Source organism: Erinaceus europaeus, chromosome 13 (assembly GCF_950295315.1).
Source record: "Erinaceus europaeus chromosome 13, mEriEur2.1, whole genome shotgun sequence".
Classification (NCBI taxonomy): domain Eukaryota; kingdom Metazoa; phylum Chordata; class Mammalia; order Eulipotyphla; family Erinaceidae; genus Erinaceus; species Erinaceus europaeus.
In genome coordinates, this window is record NC_080174.1 from 15188076 (window position 1) to 15207483 (window position 19408).

At 43.6% G+C, this 19408-nt stretch overlaps 1 protein-coding gene and 1 long non-coding RNA gene across 6 annotated transcripts in view; one reads left to right on the forward strand and one right to left on the reverse strand.

The window, feature by feature from the left end:
- SASH1 (SAM and SH3 domain containing 1) overlaps positions 1-19408 on the reverse strand; it is a 465315-nt gene that overhangs the window by 250942 nt on the left and 194965 nt on the right. The window contains exon 1 of one of the 5 annotated variants that reach the window (XM_060205370.1): positions 18511-19241. The exons of 2 other annotated variants lie outside the window; for them this stretch is intronic. In XM_060205370.1, coding sequence (XP_060061353.1) covers positions 18511-18639 — 129 coding nt within the window. In that variant the 5' untranslated portion in view covers positions 18640-19241. Of the gene's footprint in view, positions 1-5900; positions 5926-5994; positions 6018-18510; positions 19242-19408 lie in introns of those variants that run through there. 2 more of the 5 variants (XM_060205371.1, XM_060205374.1) reach the window with 2 other exon arrangements.
- On the forward strand, positions 6486-9920 carry LOC132542486 (uncharacterized). The gene is made up of 3 exons (XR_009553497.1): positions 6486-6685; positions 9298-9330; positions 9540-9920. It is a non-coding gene; the product is annotated as an uncharacterized LOC132542486 (long non-coding RNA).

Sequence of the window (19408 nt, forward strand, 5' to 3'; positions counted from 1 at the left end):
AACTCGGGACCTCATGCTTCTAAGTCCAAAGACTTATCCATTGTGCCACTTCCCAGCCCATGATTGCCTTGCATTTTAAAAACATCTCAAAAGCTTGGCTACACTGTCCCCCACCCCCCCCCCCCCAGCTGTCCGGCAGTGCCCCTCAGTCACTGTGGAAGTGTCGCTACAACCTCACCACACATTTCTCTGCTAGAAGAAAGCTTGTTTTGATTCAGAGCTTCCCGGGACAACAGAATAGAGAATGTGTGTTGTTACTCCCACAACCATTCATTTTGCTAAGTCATTTTTCAACCAAAACAACTCCCAGAGGCTGCCAACTACATTACATAATTCAGCATTGGCTTATCTTGACCCAACTAGCAAAGCCAGGACTCCAACCAATCTTGCTTTGGCTTGTTCCCTTGATCTCTTGCTGATCTTCTGGAACCATCTGGAACCCAGTACCCTGAAGGAACTCTTGCCTTGGGTTATCTTTTTTATATGGAAGGACTTGAAACAGAACATCCTCAAACTTGTTTGCAAGCACGTCTGCTGGTATAGCAACAACATAGCGTGACGTTGTTCTTTGTTAACCCACACAGCCTTGCAACTTGAAAACCCTCTTGGCTAATAACAGGAGAGTCTGCCTTTCCCAATCTGGTAGATGTGGGTCTTCCTGTTTTCCACAACAGAAGAACAAACCGGAAGTGGTGAGAACTCAGTCATATAGTTCTAAAGCTAGTGGCAACAATTAACATGGCAAGCTTAGGCTTTCTCTGCCCCATGAAATAGGCGAGCCTGCAAAAAGCATTTGCCAGTCAGTGACCTATATGAGGATACTCAGGGGCTCAGGGCTCAGGCAGACTAGATAAAACCTGGGGGGAAAAATAGTCTTTAAGTCACTTTTTGGTCTTACCCCCAAAGAGTAGCATATCCCATAGCCATCTAAGTCAGATCTTCCTAGCAGGGTATTTGCAACGATCTAGTACTAGGGTTTCTTCACATGAAGTTAGAACCTAAACTTTGCAGAAGACAAAATCAACTGGCAGTTGTGCAATGCAGGGTACTTCAATCTGGCCAATGGAATGTGAGCCCATTGAGAAAGGAAACCAGGAGCCCTAGATTCCTCACAGGGCTAAAGATCACCGGGTGCCAGCAAGACTGGCTTTCTGGTTGCTCTGCGGGCATGAGAGCAGTCTATGTTACATGAAGCACTACTAAGTGCAAGGAATTATACAAATGTCAATACCATCAAATCTCTAGAACGGCATTTCTTAGAGCAAGCAATAGATACAATCTGCTAAAAAATAAATAAATAAATAGTAACGTCTTTTACTTTTCAGGAGAGTATTAGATCTATGTGGCTCCTCTCCTGGTTTCTATGGAAGCTGTTCCAGTAGGAAAAGCATCCTGCCTTCCGCAGGCACAAGCTCTGGAATGCACAGCCCTCTGGTGAGAGAACAAGCTGGCCAGGGCTTTGATACAGAATGCTGAGGACCTCCCTCTCTGCCATTCTGTTCTGTTTTAACAGGACAGAGTTCCTCACTAGTGCTAGGTACCTCATCCAGGTTTTTTTTTTTTTTTTTTTTTTTATTTAAGAAAGGATTAGTGAACAAAAGCATAAGGTAGGAGGGGTACCAGGTTTTATAGTATCTTTCACATATCATTTACGAATCATCTGACACCTATTCACTCTAATGCTCATCATCTAGCCTCAATTTCCTCACGCCCTAATTCAAGGCAAATCACCAGCACAGATAGGTGTTACTAGGTGTTCTCCTTAAGCTACCACCTGGAGGCCGCATGTAACATAAAACAGACCAACATCCTAGGAAGGTAAGAATGACCGTCCTGATGTTTTGTGGGAAATTGTTCATCAAACTCTAATCCACCATCTAAGAGGGTTTAAGTGGTTGGGGGGGGGGGGTCAGTGGGTGAGGCGTAAGATTTACCTGCTTGAGACCATGGGTCCCATGCCCAGCACCACACACCAGAGCAGGGGGGTAGCCTCTTGACATCTCCCCCCTTTATTGATCCCTTTCATGAAATAAACCCTAAAAAGTATATAAGGGCCTGGGAGATAGCATAATGGTTATGCAAATGACTTTCACGCCTGAGACTCTTGAGATCCCAAGTTCAAGCCCTGGTACCCCATAAATAGAGTTGAGCAGTGCTTTGGTTAAAAATAAGTAATGGGGCCAGGTGGTGACGCACCTAGTTGAGTGCACATGTTGCAATGCCTGAGAACCTGGGTTCAAGCCCCAGTCCCCACCTGCAGAGGGAAAGCTTCTCAAGTGGTGAAACAGGGCCGCAGCTGTCTCTCTGTTGCTCTCCATTTCTATCTCCCCCTTCTTCTCAATTTCTGCGTGTCTCTATCTAATAAATAAAGATAATACAATTTTAATTTAAATAAATAAATTAATTAATAAATATGGATGCAGGCGGTGGTACACCCAGTTGAGTATTACCATGTGTAAGAATCCAGGTTCAAGCCCCCACTCAAGCTTCAAGAATGGTGAAGCTATGCTGCACGTGTCTCTGTCTCTCTTCCTGTCTGTCTCCCCCCTTCCCTCTCAATTTCTCTCTGTCTCTATCCAAAAAATAACTAAAATGCCAAAAAAGAACTTTCAAAACTAAATAACTAGCATAGATACACACATAAATTTATATGGTCTAATTAATAATAAATAAAATACATACATACATTTCTAAAATAGCCTCTACAGAAAAGTATATGGATATTTCTTTTAAAAGAGCAAAAAACAGAAATGCCTGAATATCTATAAATAAGTAAAGTTTTCAAATGAAACATTCTATCTTTCCAGTATAAAATGATCAGTCTTCAAAGACTTTCCCAAACACTTCAAATTCCTTCAGGGTTTCTTTAGAAGGATAAAGAAGTTACCCGTAGAGGGGCCAGGCAGTGGTGCATTCACCCAGTTAAGCACAGATAGCACTGTGCACAAAGACCCACAAAAGGAACAGGGTTTAGGCCCCTCCTCCCCACCTGCAACAGGGACACATCACAAGCAGTGAAGCAGGTCTGCAGCTGTCTATCTTTCTCTCTCCCTCTCTATCTCCCTCTCCCCTCTTAATTTCTCTCTATCCTATCGAATAAAAAAAATTACCCAACAATACAAAAATGTATACAAGTGGCAAATTTACTCATTCCAAGATGACAATTCTATCCCAAGCCACACCGAATCCCATTCCCTCCCACAGTCACACTGAAATGTGTTTGAATGTGGCCATGGGCTTGATTGGGGTCACTATCGTGTGATACTTCCCACTTTTTTTTTTTAGTTCTCTCTTTCTTTACCAGAGCACTGCTCACCTCCAGTTTATGGTAATCCTGGAGAACTGAGTCTCAGACTTTTGGTGCCTTAGGCATGAAAGCCTTTTTATATAACCATTATGCTGTCTCTGTAGTCATATATATATATATATATATATATATATATATATATATATATATATATATATATATATATATATATATTCCCTTTTGTTGCCCTTGTTTAACATTGTTGTGGTTATTGATGTCATTGTTGTTGGATAAGACAGAAAGAAATGGAGAGAGGAGGGGAAGACAGAGGGGGAGAGAAAGACAGACACCTGCAGACCTGCTTCACCGCCTGTGAAGTGACTCCCCTGCAGATGGGGAGCTGGGGGCTCGAACTGGGATCCTTACGCCGGTCCTTGGGCTTGGCGCCACGTGCGCTTAACCCACTGTACCACTGCCTGACTCCCTAACCTGCTGTGCCACCACCCGACTCCCATATATTTCTTTTAAAGACTTGCTTTATGTGAGATAGAGAATGAGAGAGATAACTAACTACTCATGTCTGGCCTGTGGGGTTGCTGGGGACTGAACACACAAGTCTGCTGTCTTACCTCAGCTATAGGGCCCGATTCTTTTTTTAAATCTTGTTTAGCAACTAAAGAGACCTAATGAAGACATAAAGCTCCAGGAGGAATGATTTGTAACCCTAACAAAAACACTCGTCAATTCAATAAAACCCTGGGAAAATATGCCACAGAAATGTCAATATAATAAAAATAGATTTAATACTTCACATGAGTCCAGCACTCAAAATATAAAATCATTAGCAAAGTGTATACTTCTAGTAGTTTTCCATTGTTTCTAATAAATCAACTATTAAAAAGAGCTTTTATCTTGTACTGCTTAGTCACAGAAGGATTAAAATAGGGCTGGTGAAACAAACAGCTCACTTGAATAGTATGCCATTTACAGGACCTTGGTTCAATCCCAGCCCCCACTATACTGAAGTGCCATCATCTCTCTCTCTCTCCCTCTTTTACCTTTTTTTATTAATGATTTAATATTGACTTACAAAATTATCAGATAATGGGGAATAATTCCACACCTTTCCCACCACCAAAGCTCTGTGTCCCCATTCCCTACACTGGAAACTACAGTAGTTCGCCTAAGGTCACAGATCCCGATTGACTTTTTATCAATCACTATCTACTTAAATCGATTTCTTTTTTAAAAAATCTTTTTCTAATATATATTCATTTATTTTCCCTTTTGTTGCCCTTTTTTTATTGTTGTTGTAGTTATTGATGTCATCATTGTTGGATAGGACAGAGAGAAATTGACAGAGGAGAGGAAGACAGAGAGGGGAGGAGAAAGAAAGACACCTGCAGACCTGCTTCACCACCTGTGGGAAGCCAGAGGCTCGAACCGGGATCCTTAAGTCAGTCCTTGCACTTCAAGCACCACATGCGCTTAACCTGCTATGCTACCGTCCAACCCTCCCCCCCAAATCTATTTCTATCTCTATATCCATACATATACATTGTCCTTTTTTTTTTTTTCCTACAGTCCTGCCTTCACTTCCTTTCTAGGTCACACCTATACCTATTATTACTCGCAAGCATAATTCCTTTTTTCTCTTCTTTCATTTAAAATGTAAAAATGTTTAATTTCATTTTAAATTTTTATTTTTCCACTGTCTTGATAATGCATACTAGAGTACAGTTTTAAAACTATCCCAACTTTTTCTTTCTTTTGTTTTGCCATCATCAGAGTTACTGCTGAGGGAATCCATGCCTCCCATTTTTCTGGTGGCTTTTGTTGTTGTTGTTTGTTGTTGTTCCTTTCTTTCTTCTTTTCATTGTCCTTTTCTTTTTAGTGATAGAAACAGAGGGAAAATAGCAAAAAAGAACAAGAGAGAGGTTCAAACCTGCAGCGTTACTCCACCACTTAGGAAGCTTCCCCACAGCAGGTAGAAACTGGGGGCTTGAACTTGGGTCTTCAAAAATGTAATTTCATTTTTTAAATGCTTTATTCTATTATTGAAGTCATAAGTTACACAAGAGGCCAGAGCACCACTGCAGAATATGTTAGGACTGGGTAACTCAGACATGTAAGCCCTGTGCTCTACCAGCTAAATTATTTCCCTGGCTGATTAAATTTCACTTTTTAGAGCAGTTTAAGAATCACAGCAGGGGAGTCGGGCTGTAGCGCAGCGGGTTAAGCGCAGGTGGCGCAAAGCACAAGGACCGGTGTAAGGATCCCGGTTCAAGCCCTGGCTCCCCACCTGCAGGGGAGTCGCTTCACAAGTGGTGAAGCAGGTCTGCAGGTGTCTATCTTTCTCTCCCCCTCTCTGTCTTCCCCTCCTCTCTCCATTTCTCTCTGTCCTATCCAACAACGACAATGACAACAATAATAACTACAACAATAAAACAACAAGGGCAACAAAAGGGAATAAATAAAATAAATTTTAAAAAAAGAATCACAGCAATATTGAGGGGGAAGCAGAAAGACTTCTATATGGAGCCAACCCTCCCTCCCACCCTCCACATACACAGCCAGCCTCATTCACTGTCACTCCTCCCCACTACCACCCCACAGTGTGATTTATAAGGAGAAATGCATATTTGGTCTCTACCCTTCTATTCCAGACAGGAGCTCCAAAAGCTCTTAAAATATCCTGGATGTTAGGAGCATCTTTTGTCCTTCATTAAGAGTCCCTCTGAACACACCTGAGCTCCTACAGAGACGCATCCCCACAGAATCTTTGGGTCCCCTTCTGGATCTGAAAAACCAAGCGATTCAAGGGCGAGAATCTGTGGCATCATGCCTTTGCTCCTACCTCAGAGGGAGGAGAAGGATTCAACACTAGGTTCAACCAGCAGTGGTCAATGGTTTACTCTGTCACGCCTCTACAATGAAGCTTTCACAAAACACCAAAAGGACCGAGTTCAAAGCGCATCCAGGTTAGTGGACACAAAAAGATGCACAAAGAATGGTGTGCCCCAGAGTTCTCTGTCTTTCCCATGAACCCCACCCTGAGCATCCCTTTGATCTAACAGTGCTTGAGCCCCAGTCACATATAATAAGCCTACAGGCTAGTTAAGTCAAATGTAATCCAGTACACAAATTAGCTTCTTCTTGAGTTCTGTGAATTGTTCTAACAAATGAATCATGCCTGAAGGTCTTGGGAACCTCCAATTTATAGTCCATCAGTGAGACACACAGGTAACAGACACCTTGGACTATGGTTGGCTGTTATCTGAAATTGATGCAGTCGACTTTGTGGGGGAAAAGAAAACCATGAACAGGGGCCAGGCAGTGGCCCGGCCAGTTAAGCATACACAGTACTATGCACAAGGACCCGTGCAAGGACACAAGTTTGAACTCCTGCTCCCCACCAGCACTGAAGCAAGTCTGCAGGTGACTATCTTTCTCTCTCTCTCTCTATCTCCCCATTCCCTCTCAGTTTGTCTCCATCCTAGCCATTAAAATAGGAGGGGAAAAAAATGGAGAAGAAAAGAAAAGAGAAAAAAAAATGGCTGCCAGGATCAATGGATTCATAGTTTAGGCATGGAGCCCCAGCGATAACTCTGGTGGCAGTAGAAAAAGGAAGGAAGGAAGGAAGGAAAGAAGGAAGGAAGGAAGGAAGGAAGGAAGGAAGGAAGGGAGGGAGGGAGGGAGGGAGGAAGCCCTGAACTCACAGAATCTAAGACTATCTCCAAGCAAACAGAATTAAATTAAATCTGTGGGAGGCTCATTAGTGTGCACAGAAACCAGAGAACTTCTTAGTGGTGGTAAAGAAAAAAAGAAAAAAAAAAAAAAAACCCTACAAAGTATCTGCCAGAGTTATATTTTTGTTACAACTGAGGCAATACATAGATACATCTATGAAATGATGACATTGGTACAGTCAGTGTTTTTGTTTGTTTGATTGATTTTTAGCATTATTCAGCTCTGGTTATTTATTGGTAGTGCCAGGGGTGGAACCTGGGACCTTCTGTGTACTACAGCTGCCCTGGCCTGTGAAGCCATTTTTCAAAGTGGATGGCAAGTAGGGGAGGGTACCATTACAGAGAACTTGAATTACCTGCCTAATTTGAACTGAGCAAAAGACCTTTGAACTGGGACAAAGATCTTTTGATTGGGCTGAAAGCAATTTCTTTAAAGATTTATTTTTATTTATCTCACATTAGTGAGACAGAGAAAAACACATGAAAGAGAAAGAATTCAGAATACCACTCTAGTACATGTAACATCAAAGTTCAAATGGGGAACCTCGGGTGTATGGTGTGTGAGTTCCACTATTTGCCAGTTGAGCTATTTCTCCAGCCACTAAAAGTAATTTTTCAAAATTTGTTTATTTATTTTATGAGAGAGGTCACAGAATCACTCCAGCATGTACTGTACTGGGGACCAAACCTGGGGCCTCAGGAGTGTAGGTCCTATAACAATGAATTATTTCCTCAGCCACCAAAAACTGTTCCTTTTTTTTTCTTTTCTTTTTATTTCTCATTTTTATTTATTTTATTTATTTATTTATTTATTTATTTAGCCTCCAGGGATGGAGCTCAGTGCTTGCACTAGGAATCCACCACTTCTGGTGGCCATTTTTCCATTTTATTAGATAGGGCAGAGAGAAATTGAGAGAGGAGTGGGAGACAGAGAGGGAGAGAAAGATAGACATCTGCTGGCCTGCTTCACTACTCAGGAAGTGGTGGCCCCTGTAGGGAAGGAGTGGGGTTTCAGATTCTTGCCCTTGGTACTATGTGCAATTAACCAGGTTCGCCACCACCTGGGCCCCCAAACAAACTATAAGAAATCACCAAGCAAACAGTCATCTGAGAAGTCATCACAACAACTAAGGAAACTTTATCTGGAGAAGGATCAGTTTCCTTACCTTCCTTGCACAAGAATGAGTAACCAACTATGTGTAATCAAGAGAAGTTGTCAGGGAGATGGGCAGTGGTTTACAAAGACTTTCATCCCTTAGGTTTTAAAATCCCAGATTCAATCCCTGGCATTATGATCAATCACAGTTTAACAGCGAGGGGGGGGGAGGGAGGGGGGAGGAAGAGGGAGAGGGAGACATAATTTAAGTGTGTTTAACACTTACCAATTTTTTACTTCAACCATTTACCTAGTTTTCTTTTCTCCCAATAAAACCCCCATTTTTATCCTTCTTGGGGTACATTTAGACTTCTACTTCTATCTGTATATACTGAATTGTAAATTTTTTATCTCAAATAAATATTTTGCCTTTTTAATTGCCTCCTGGATTTTTAGGTTGAAGTATAATGATCATCAAGTGTCCAAAAATTCATATCACAACCCATGCTTCATGCTCTTACATTCTATAGTATGAAGCAGTTTAGAATGCTAAGTAACTACCCCTGTAAAAACCCTCTGCTCTACCAATTTACCTCTCCTTCCCCTTTCATCTGTGGCAACCACAGATCTTGTACTGTCTCCACAGTTTTGTCTCTTTTAGAATGTCATCAAAGTCAGAACTTCTATTTTCCAAATTGAATTTTCTCACTTAAACAATATACATTTAAGGTTGGGAAGGTAGCATTGGGTGTAAAGTGTTGGACCCTCAAGGTTGAGTTCCTGAGGTTAATCCCCAGCAGCACATATGCCAGAGTGATGCTCTGGTTTCTCTCTCATCCTCTCTCTCTCTCTCTATCTATCTATCTATCTCTATCTATCTATCTATTTTATGAATAAATAAATCTTTTTATTTTTTTTTTAATCTTCATTCAAGGTTGTCTGATGATGATCCATCAGTTCACAGTTCAATTCATTTGTACTACAACATATTTATCCATTCACCTACTAAAGGGCATCTTTGTTGCCTCCACATTTTGGCAATTTGGAGGAGGGGTATTGTCAACATTTGTGTGCAGGTTTGCATATGGCCCTGTGTGGCCTGAAGTTCCTCTGGGTTCAAATCAAGGGTTGTTGGATCAAATGGTGAAACAGTGGTACCAGAAATTCCCCACAGGTCTTTTTTTTTTTTTTTTTTTTGCCTCCAGGGTTATCACTGCAAACTCATCCATTTTGGAAAGGTAAGGCAACAGATCCCTTGGAAAAAGAAGAAGAAAAGAAAAGAACAGGAAAGAAAAGAAAAGAAAAGAAAAGAAAAGAAAAGAAAAGAAAAGAAAAGAACAGGAAAGGAGAGAAGAGAAGAGAAGGGAAGAGAAGGGAAGAGAAGTGAGGAGAAAATGCTGACTGCATCAAGGAAGAACTATCTGTTCACCCAGCTTTTGTCTTCTAGATGCCGTATGCCTGGGTACCCCAGTCTCTACAATGGAGTCATCTGTATCACAGGGTTTGACATACGCAAGAAAAGACACAAAGCCCAGGTTATCTCTGAGAGGTGTGAGCCTCATAAAGAATGAATGCTGCCCAGTGAAACATATTATGGAACAAAGCAAGGGCCACTCGACAGCTGGCTCGGAGATGAGCTAAAGGAGGAACAAACCATTTTCGGCTCTCAGTTTACCAAAGGTGAATTAATAAATGAGTGGGCCATATGAAAAATGGCAAATCCATGGGAGTCATCGAAAAAAAAGGTTTTACTTTAAATTACTCTTAAGGTTTGGTTTACTCTCAATGTCTTATTCAATACTCATAGATAATATAGTTCATTCTTAGAGCCTTTGTCCCTATTCTTCTGAATTCACTTGTCCATCTCATTTCTACTGTATGACAGAAATGCATGTACCATACTCCCAAAGGGTTAAAGAATAAGAAAGCTATCAAGAGAGGGGATGGGAGTTCTGGTGGTGGGAATTGTGTGGAGTTGTGCCCCTCTTATCCCATGGTTTTGTCAGTGTCTCCTTTTTATAAATAAACAGAAGAGGGGTCTAGGCGGTAGTTCAGCGTGTTAAGCACACATGGCACAAAGCGAAAGGACCAGCATAAGGGTCTCGGTTCGAGTCCAGGCTCCCCACCTGCAGGAGGGGGTTCGCTTCACAAGCGGTGAAGCAGGTCTGCAGGTGTCTATCTTTCTCTCCCTCTCTCTGTCTTCCCGTCCTCTTTCTATTTCTCTCTGCTCTGTCCTATCCAATGACAGCAATAACAACAAGGACAATAAAAAGGAAAAAATAGCTTCCAGAAGCAGTGGATTCATAGAGCCCCAGCAATAACCCTGGAGGCAATAAATAAATAAATAAATAAATAAATAAATACAAAGAAAGAAATGCATGTAAACACATCTGTCCCAGTGGGGCTAGGACAGTTAAATCCGAAACAGAGAACTTCATTAAGAGACTATACTCGATAAACTACTAGTTTTAAAATTTACTTTTATGTCCTTTGTAAAACTGAGCTACAGATTTCCTTACAAATCAATCCACACAACTGAAAACCTCCTCCCCTCTAGAGTTAAATTTTAAGGAAGGAGTTGAGGGCTGAGGCAATAGCACAGTGGTTTATGTAACAGACTTTCATGCCTGACACTCTGGGGTCCCAGGTTCAGTCATCAGCAGGACTATATTGCCAGAGCTGAGCAGTACTCTGGTTAAAAGATAATTTAATTTTGTGGGGTTAGATAGCATAATGGTTATGTCAATAGAGCCCCCATGCCGGTGGCTCTGAAGACCCAAGTTCAATCCCCCACACCACCATAAACCAGAGCTGAGAGCTGAGTTCTGATAAAATAAAAATCATAATAATAACTTTTAAAAGAGGAGATTGAAGATCATAGTGTTAAAGAATCATGCATATGTTGCTACGAATAACATCAATAATTTATTTTGAGAAAGAGAGAGACAGGGAGAATACAGAACACTGTTCGGCTCTGGCTCATCCAGTGTTGAGATCAAATCTAGACCCTACCTCATGCACACGATTTTTGTGTGCTATTGTGGACCTATCTTCCTGACCCACTAATTCTTTTCTTTGAAGAGCTACATTCATTTCTTAAAATCTCTTATTTTAACCCAGCCTATGCCTGAACTTCAAGATTACTGAAAGAAAACTACCAAGGACTAATCCTTGATTACTTACAGATATCTAGTAAAATACTGGGCCTAATAAAAGCCAGATGACACATAACTGATATGTTTCATGAACATTTCATCCAGACTCTGCTCACTGAAGTCACCTCCATCAAAACTCACTGCCAACTCATCACCCACTGAAGTGACTTTTCTTTTTTTTTAAATTTTTTAATCCTTATTTATTTACTGGATAGAGACAGTCAAAGTAGCACAGCAGGTTAAGCACATGGCGTGAAGCACAAGGACTGGTCTAAGGATCCTGGTTCGAGCCTCCAGCTCCCCACAGGCAGAGGGGGTCGCTTCACAAGCAGGTGAAGCAGGTCTGCAGGTGTCTGTCTTTCTCTCCCCCTCTCTATCTTCCCCTCCTCTCTTCATTTCTCTCTGTCCTATCCAACAACAACAGCAATAACAATAATAACAATAAGGGCAACAAAAATGGGGGGAAATGGCCTGCAGGAGCAGTGGATTTGTAGTGTATGCACTGAGCCCCAGCGATAACCCTGGAGGCAAGAAATAATAATAATAATAATAATAATAATAATAATAAAATAAAATAAAAACTAAAAAAAATTTTTTAAGTGGGGTGGGGGAGGGACGGAGGCCTGGCTATCAAATCCCAAAGCCCCAAAATAAGTCCTCAGTTGCTAAGATTCCTCCTCATGAGCAGGTAAATAACAAGGGAAAGGAGTTTCCCCTTTTTAAAGAAAAATCCCTAGGTATTTGCGCAAACAGGTCCCCTCCCCAACAGCAGAGGATCCTTTGGTTTTTGCTTTAATAATTTAAATAACCATCTGGGTAAACCTAGGAGTTCTGTGGGCTTATGCCTACCACATCCACACATCTCTGTGGCTCGCTCAGGAATCGGAGTAGGGGAAGGTCAGAGTACCTCTATACAATGGATATTTTCTGAGCATGTCTAGGAAATGGGTGATCATTGTGGGAACAAAGCAAGGAACAGAGGAAATTTAAGGTTTGGGGGAGGAGTACCTTGCAGGATCTCGAAAACAATAGGCACTTGCTAACTTGGGACCCCTCCCTTCCTACTTAGCAAACTGTTTTAGAAGTTTGGTTCAGACTCCTGAAGTAACTCAAAATCTGGAGGGAAAAATGAGCAAAGATTGCTGTTTACTAAAAAGGATAGTTAGAGCTAGAAAAAAAAAAATCCACCATAACTACTGACCTTATTAATTCCTACTCTTAAAACAACTGCCCTTGTCCACCAAAAAAAAAAAAAAAAAAGGAAAGACACCATCTTCCCAAACAACACTGTTATCAGGCAAAAAATATTGAAGTCATGGCCCCTTGGAACATGACCTAAAACAGACTTCCCAGCTTCTTCCCACAAGAAGACGCCTAGTTTCATTTGCTCTATTCCTATCTTTGGGTTCCTATTTATTAAACAACTTGTGCTGTTTTTATATCTTACTGACTTCTAGCTACCAAGATTCCATCCTGACTTCTACACTTCAACAATGTGTCCTGCAACCCCACCTCTCCGGAGCCCTGCCCCACTAGGGAAAGATAGAAACTGGCTTGGGGTATGGATAGACCTGCCAACATCCCTGTCCAGTGGAGAAGAAATTACAAAAGCTAGACCTTCCACCTTCTGCACCCTATAAAGAATTTTGGCCCATACTCCCAAAGGGATAAAGAATAGGGAAGCTTCCAATGGAGGGGAGGGGACAGGGAACTCTGGTGGTGGGAACTGTATGGAATTACACCCCTATTATCTTATGATATTGTTCATCATTATTAAATCACTAATACAAAATTAAAAAGGAAGAAGGAAGATAGGAGTGAAAAAACATAGGAGAATGTTATGTCTACAACACAGAGTGAGGCAAAGAATTGAAATCCTACAGGATTCAAACTCAGTCCTTTGGGACAGAAGTCTAAGCATGGATCATGAATTCTATCTTCCTAAGTACACCCCACTAGCAGGCACAGTAGTCTTTACAGAACCTCATTTCCAAGAGTCCATAGCACCTTATGTCCCAGACACAGGAGACAGAGCAAGAAGCACTAAACCTGCCCTCCAGACACAGGAGACAGAGCAAGAAGCACTAAACCTGCCCTCCAGGCACAGGAAACAGAGCAAAAAGCACTAAATCTGCCCTCCAGACACAGGAGACAGAGCAAGAAGCACTAAACCTGCCCTCCAGGCACTCACTCCACAGAGTTTTTTGTAAACTCGGTCTTTCTTCATTGCTTACCTACCTATTTACAGACCCGCATGCTATCCTGTGTTCATCCTAGCAAGGCTCAGTCATGTTTGTTTGTTTTGTTTTGTTTTTATTTACTGCACAGAGAGAAACTGAGGGGGCAGGTGGTGGCACACCTGGTTAAGTGTACATAGTACTAAGCGCAAAGACCTATGCAAGGATCTGGGTTGGAGCCTCCGCTCCCCACCTGCGTGGGGGAGGGGTCGATTCACAAGCGGTGAAGCAGGTCTACAGGTGTCTCTTTCTCTCTTCCTCTCTGTCTCTCCCTCCTCTCAATTCCTCTCTGTCCTGTCCAATAAAAATGGGAAAACTGGCTGCCAGGAGTGGTGGATTCGTAGTGCTGACACTGAGCCCCAGTGATAACCCTGGAGGCAAAAAAAAAAAAGGCAGAGTGAGAGAAACTGAGAAGGAAGAGAGAGAGAGAAAGAGAGGGGGGAACCTGCAGTACTGCTTCACATCTCTGGAAGCTTTCCCCCTACAGGTGGAGCCCAGGGGCTTGAACCTGGGCCCTTGCTCACTGTAACATGTGTGCTCAACCAGGTGTGCCACCACCAGGTCCCTCCATCACTTTCATGCCACCAATTATACCACTACTCGTCAGCCTCCAAGTAAGCATTTTGCTAACAAATACCTAAAGCAACTAATAGATGTTGAACTGTGCAGAACAGAAGTAATTTAAATGCAAACCGGATCCTGCTGAACTCTAACAAGCATCCGGGATTTAGAGAAATATAGGCCTCTGGGGCAACATCCTTCCTTGGTTCAGACCCAAAGCAGTCCCCAGGGACAAATGGCTGGTGCCACACTCAGCCCTGTAACTTTGGAAAAGGAAAAACCATGCTCATTCACATACAGGAAGTTGGAACTTAATAGACTAAAGCTAAAAATTACAGCAGCAACTGTACTTGAAATCGGTCAAGTACATACATTTCCATATGAAGTTCTCCTCTAATCTTAAATATTTTTTTTATTAATGAGAGGGAGAGGAAGAGGAGGAGGAGAGAAAGAGAGAGAGAGAGAGAACCAGATACCACAGCTTCCGGGGATCGAATTCAGGACCTCATGCTTCAAACACCTTATGCACTGTGCCACCTCCGAGACCACAGTTCTGAAATTTTCCAAATAGCATTTTCATATAATACTGGAATTAGTGACATGTCTAACTTGATCTGAGATAGTTAACTATGAGATAGATGGCACCAGGTTTTTTTTTTTTTTTTTTTTTTTTTTGGTGGGGGTAATAATAGAACTAGGGTCTTGAGTACAGCCTGAAATTATCACTAACAAGGTATAGGTGTCCTTGGTTAAGTCACTTCATCTGTCTAAGTTGAAAAATGATTGGATGAAGAAGGGCTCAACAGAGCTAACCCAACTGAGTGCACACACTACTATAGGCAAGGACCCTGGTTCAAAGCCCCTACTCCCCACATGCAGGGGGAAAGCTTCCTAAATTGTGAAGCAGCGCTGCAGGTTATCTCTCTTTCTCTCTCCCTCTCTGTCTCCACCTTCCTTCTCAATTTCTCTCTGTCTCTAGCCAACATAAATAAATAAGATAAAATAATCTTAGGGGACTGGGTAGTAATACAGCTGGTTAAGCACACACATTACCATGTAGAAGGACCAGGGTTCAAGCCCCCATTCCTCACCTGTGGAATGAAAGCTTCACAAGCAGTGAAGCAAGTACTGCAGGTATCTCTCTGTCTCTCTTCTTCTATCTCCCCTTCCTCTCTCAATTTCTCTCTGTCATATCAAATAAAGGGGAAAAGGGGGTGGGATGGGAGGTGTAATGGCTGCTAAGAGGAGTGGATTCATAGTGCGGGCACCAAGCCCCAACGGTTACCCTGATAACAATAAAAATAAACAAAAGTAGAAATAAAATATTTTTTAAATAAGGTGAAGTAAATTATCTTTTACTTTAATAAGAAGAGGTAAACTGTCAGTGTTGAATAATGAGCTCCCCAAAAATCCAGGTTAACATAATGGCTTAAAAAGACAGCGCTCTTATTTATTTTTTTATTTTATTGTGGAACTGGAGTCTCTCACACATGCTTAATTTTATCACTCTGGGCCACTTTCTCATTCAGGGAGAAGAATGATGAATGTCACTTTAACAGAGCTTCCTCTGGTGCCATAGCACAGACCATGTGGTGCCAGGGTTTGAACCTGGGTTTCAAGCATGCCAAGGCAGGAGCCCTACACAGTGAGCTATCTCTCTATTCTGGATGACAGCTTCCTAAGAGCAGAATAAAGCGACTCCTTCTTATTCTACTGACTCTTTGTAGGCACGTACAAAGGAGAAACAGGACTTCTCTTCATTTGAGTTTTACTAAGGAATAATTTTGATGCCCAAGTTCAGCCCAAAAGAAAATTACCTGCATAAAAAATGGGAAAATGGTAGCCAAGGAGGTGGTTCAGTGGAAGAGTGCAGGACTTGCATACAAGAGGATCCCAGTTCAATCCCTAGTACAGCACATGCCAGTCTTTCTCTGGGTCTCTCTCACTAAGACAAATGAAAACGTCTTTAAAAAGTAAAAAATAAATAAATAAAACATAGCCCTAGGGCCAGGAGGTGGCACACCCAATTAAGTGCACATACCACCAAGTGCAAGGACCTGGGTTTGACCCCTGCTCCCCATCTGCAGGTGATCTGTTTCTCTCCCTCTCTATCTTCCTGTCCTTTCTCAATTTCTCTGTTCTACCTAATAAAAAATTAGGAACAAAAAAAAAAAAGGAAAAAAAAATGCCACCAGGAGCAGTGTATTCATAGTGCCAGCACCAAGCCCTAGCAATAACCCTGGAGGGCAATATTACTTAAAAATGTAAAAACGGCTCTGCTGGAATAAAAATAAAACAATAAATAATGGCCTCGAAGACCAACTGATGAGTTACTCAGTTTAAAAAAGATGGGAAGGGGGGAAACATGACTGAACATAACCTGTTTGGGCTAATCTTTAAGTTCTTTCCAGCCACACAGTGAACGCTTAGCTCTGTAAGAAAAATACGTACTTTCTTTGCTCCTGCATCTGCCCTTTGAATAACAGGTTTGAGCATCTCCAGCCCCACCCCACCACTCAGCCTCAGCCAAAGCACACTCTGCTACAACTGACCCAGCAGCTCTGGAATCTGGCAGGGGAGGGAGGGCAAGTGTGCAGAAAATGCCACCTTCCAGTACCACCCCCCCACCCCAACAGCCCTGCACCTATACTTCCTCCGCAGACCTCCAAACTTTGTCCTAGCCAGAACCAGAGTAACCTTCTCTGGCCAATTTTCCCAGAAACTGAAAAGGTACAGCGTGAGAGTTAAACAAGAAACAAGATAAATGTCCTGCTTGGTGACTTTTTTATTTTTTTATATTTTATTTTATTTTATTTATTTATTCCCTTTTGTTGCCCTTGTTGTTTTATTGTTGTAGTTATTATTGATGTCGTTGTTGTTGGATAGGACAGAGAAAAATGGAGAGAGGAGGGGAAGACAGAGAGGGGGAGAGAAAGACAGACACCTGCAGACCTGCTTCACCGCCTGTGAAGGGACCTGCCTGCAGGTGGGGAGCCGGGGGCTCGAACTGGGATCCTGATGCCGGTCCTTGAGCTTAGAGCCACCTGCGCTTAACCCGTTGTGCTACAGCCCGACTCCCGATTTTTTTTTTTTAATCTATCAACACAACTTTAAAATTTGTACTGGGTTTTCTGAATTTCACTGAAGGACCATCTTCCTGACAAATCTTCAGAAAAAAAAAAAGATGGTGGTCCAACGGGTTAACTAAAAATACAGACCTGTTTAAAATATTGAAAAGCGAAAACAGGGAAAGCTTCGGTAACCTCCCCCTGGTTCTCGGTACAGGAATAATCATAAGCACCCACAGACACTTGAAAATGGGAACACTGGAACTTCAATTAGGGTGTCTGGAGAGACACAAGACCATTTGCAAGGAAAAACTTGGGAGGACCATTTATTGAGCACCTACTATATTCCAGGCAGCATCAGGAGCACAGCATATGCATCAACTGCTTTCATCTCAGAAAACCTAAACAGCATGTCTTAGGGTCTGGAGGGGGAGGGGCTGAAGGTCGGGGGTCAAGGTCAGACAACCACCCCCACCTACCTTCCAAAACTGAGGACTTAATTAGTGTTTAAATAAATAAAATAATCTCTATTTATTATTCCCAAAGAACAGTTTCTGTCTCCAACACTTTCCATTCGGAAGCTAAAACACCCCCAAGAAAATCCAGAACCCAAATTTCCAATGATCGACGCCACTACCCATAACAAGGTCTTGAAAAAATTCGCATTTTCCGTGAGGATTAAGATGTCCGACTGTCAGAACTCCCGCCCCTCTGATTCCGGGTCTGCCTGCCAACCAGCCAAGTCCAGCAAAACAAATCTCCTCATGGCCCCAGGCACGGGACCCCGAGCAAGTTCAAGCTTCGCCAGTCCCGCAGGAAGACCGAAGTATGCCAAACCCACAGGACCTTTCAAAAATACATGACAAGTGCTATTGTTTTTTGTCCCAAGTATCCCCACTATCAACATCCTGGAACTACTCTACAAATTACAAAGTTAACTTTTTTTTTGGGGGGGGGGGTCGCTCTGGATAAGGAGCTGATTGTTTTCTCTCTCTATCGGACAACAAATGGTGAAGAGATAAACATCAGTAACCTCAGCCTCTTCCCAAATCCAACTATTTATTTACTCTAACACTTTAAAGGACTCTTTCTGGCCATTTCCACACCAGCTTCTCAGCAGGTGTCCCAGATTCAACAGGCGAATATTACACCCGATTGTTCAAAACCAACCAAACCAATAACAACAACAAAATCTTTTGATGTGACTTGTGGCTGGTTATATTTTAATTAGGGCTTGAAACCCTATTCCGGGTCTATTTATTTAACCCCCTGAGAACTGGAGCCTGCCATGGACGACTCTGGGAAGAGTGGGTTGGCCAGGTCGGGGGTGGGAGGTGACGGAGGACCCCCGCGGTCGCAGATTGGGGAGCCCGGTTCCGCGGGCCCAGGTAACTCACCAGGATGCCCATCACGTCGGTCCAGAGGCGGGAGAAAGCCTCGGACATGCCCGCGTCTCCCTCGAGCTGGTGCTCGGGCGCGGGCTGCTGGGGTTCGGGCCCCGGGCTGGCTGCTCCCGCGTCGTCCATGGCTGCGTCCCGCGCGCTCGCCGGGTCCGGGTCCCGGGGCTCCGGGTCCCGCAGCCGCGCTCGCCGGCCCCTTGGCTCAGGTCCCTCCCCGCCCGCCCTCCGCGTCAACGAGCCGCGCCCCCTCGCTGCATCCCCCGGCGGCCTCCCTGCTGGGGGCGCGCACTCGGGCTCGGGGAGGCCGCGGGTGACAACTCCACAAACTTTCCCAGCGCGCGGCGGCGCAGGCACCCGGGAGCCCGTGCAGAGCGCGCGCACCACCCGGCCGGGGGCGGGGAGCGCCCGCAGCTCCCGAGCCACCGCACGCGCTGCACAGGCGCCTCTGCCCGGGACCGGAGCCCAGTCCCAAAAGCACGCGAACCGTCTCTGCTCTCAAGTCCCAGCCGGGCCCGCAGGGGTGCCCGGGCGGTCTGAGGAAGCTAGGAAGCAGCCCCCTGGGCCCCCTCTGTGCAAAATGAGCTCTTCCGAGCGCGCAGGGCTCCCTCCCCTCGATGCAAAGGCTGGCGTTCAGCAACAAAAGGTGCTCTGATGTCAGGCTCTTTGCATGGAAATGAGCCCCAGACAGGAGAACAAATCGCCTGTTGAAAGAGCAGCCGCGCGGCCCCGCTCCCGCCCTCACAAGTTTCCAATCGCCCTATTCACTCAGATCCTCCTGCTCCTTGAACCCTGAGGAAGTGAAGCTACAAACTCCTCTCGCCAGAAGATCCTCCTGGAGACAGTTGTGCCGAGCGTGCACAGCTCTCTGGCAGTGAAGTCAAAGCACCCAAGGGGT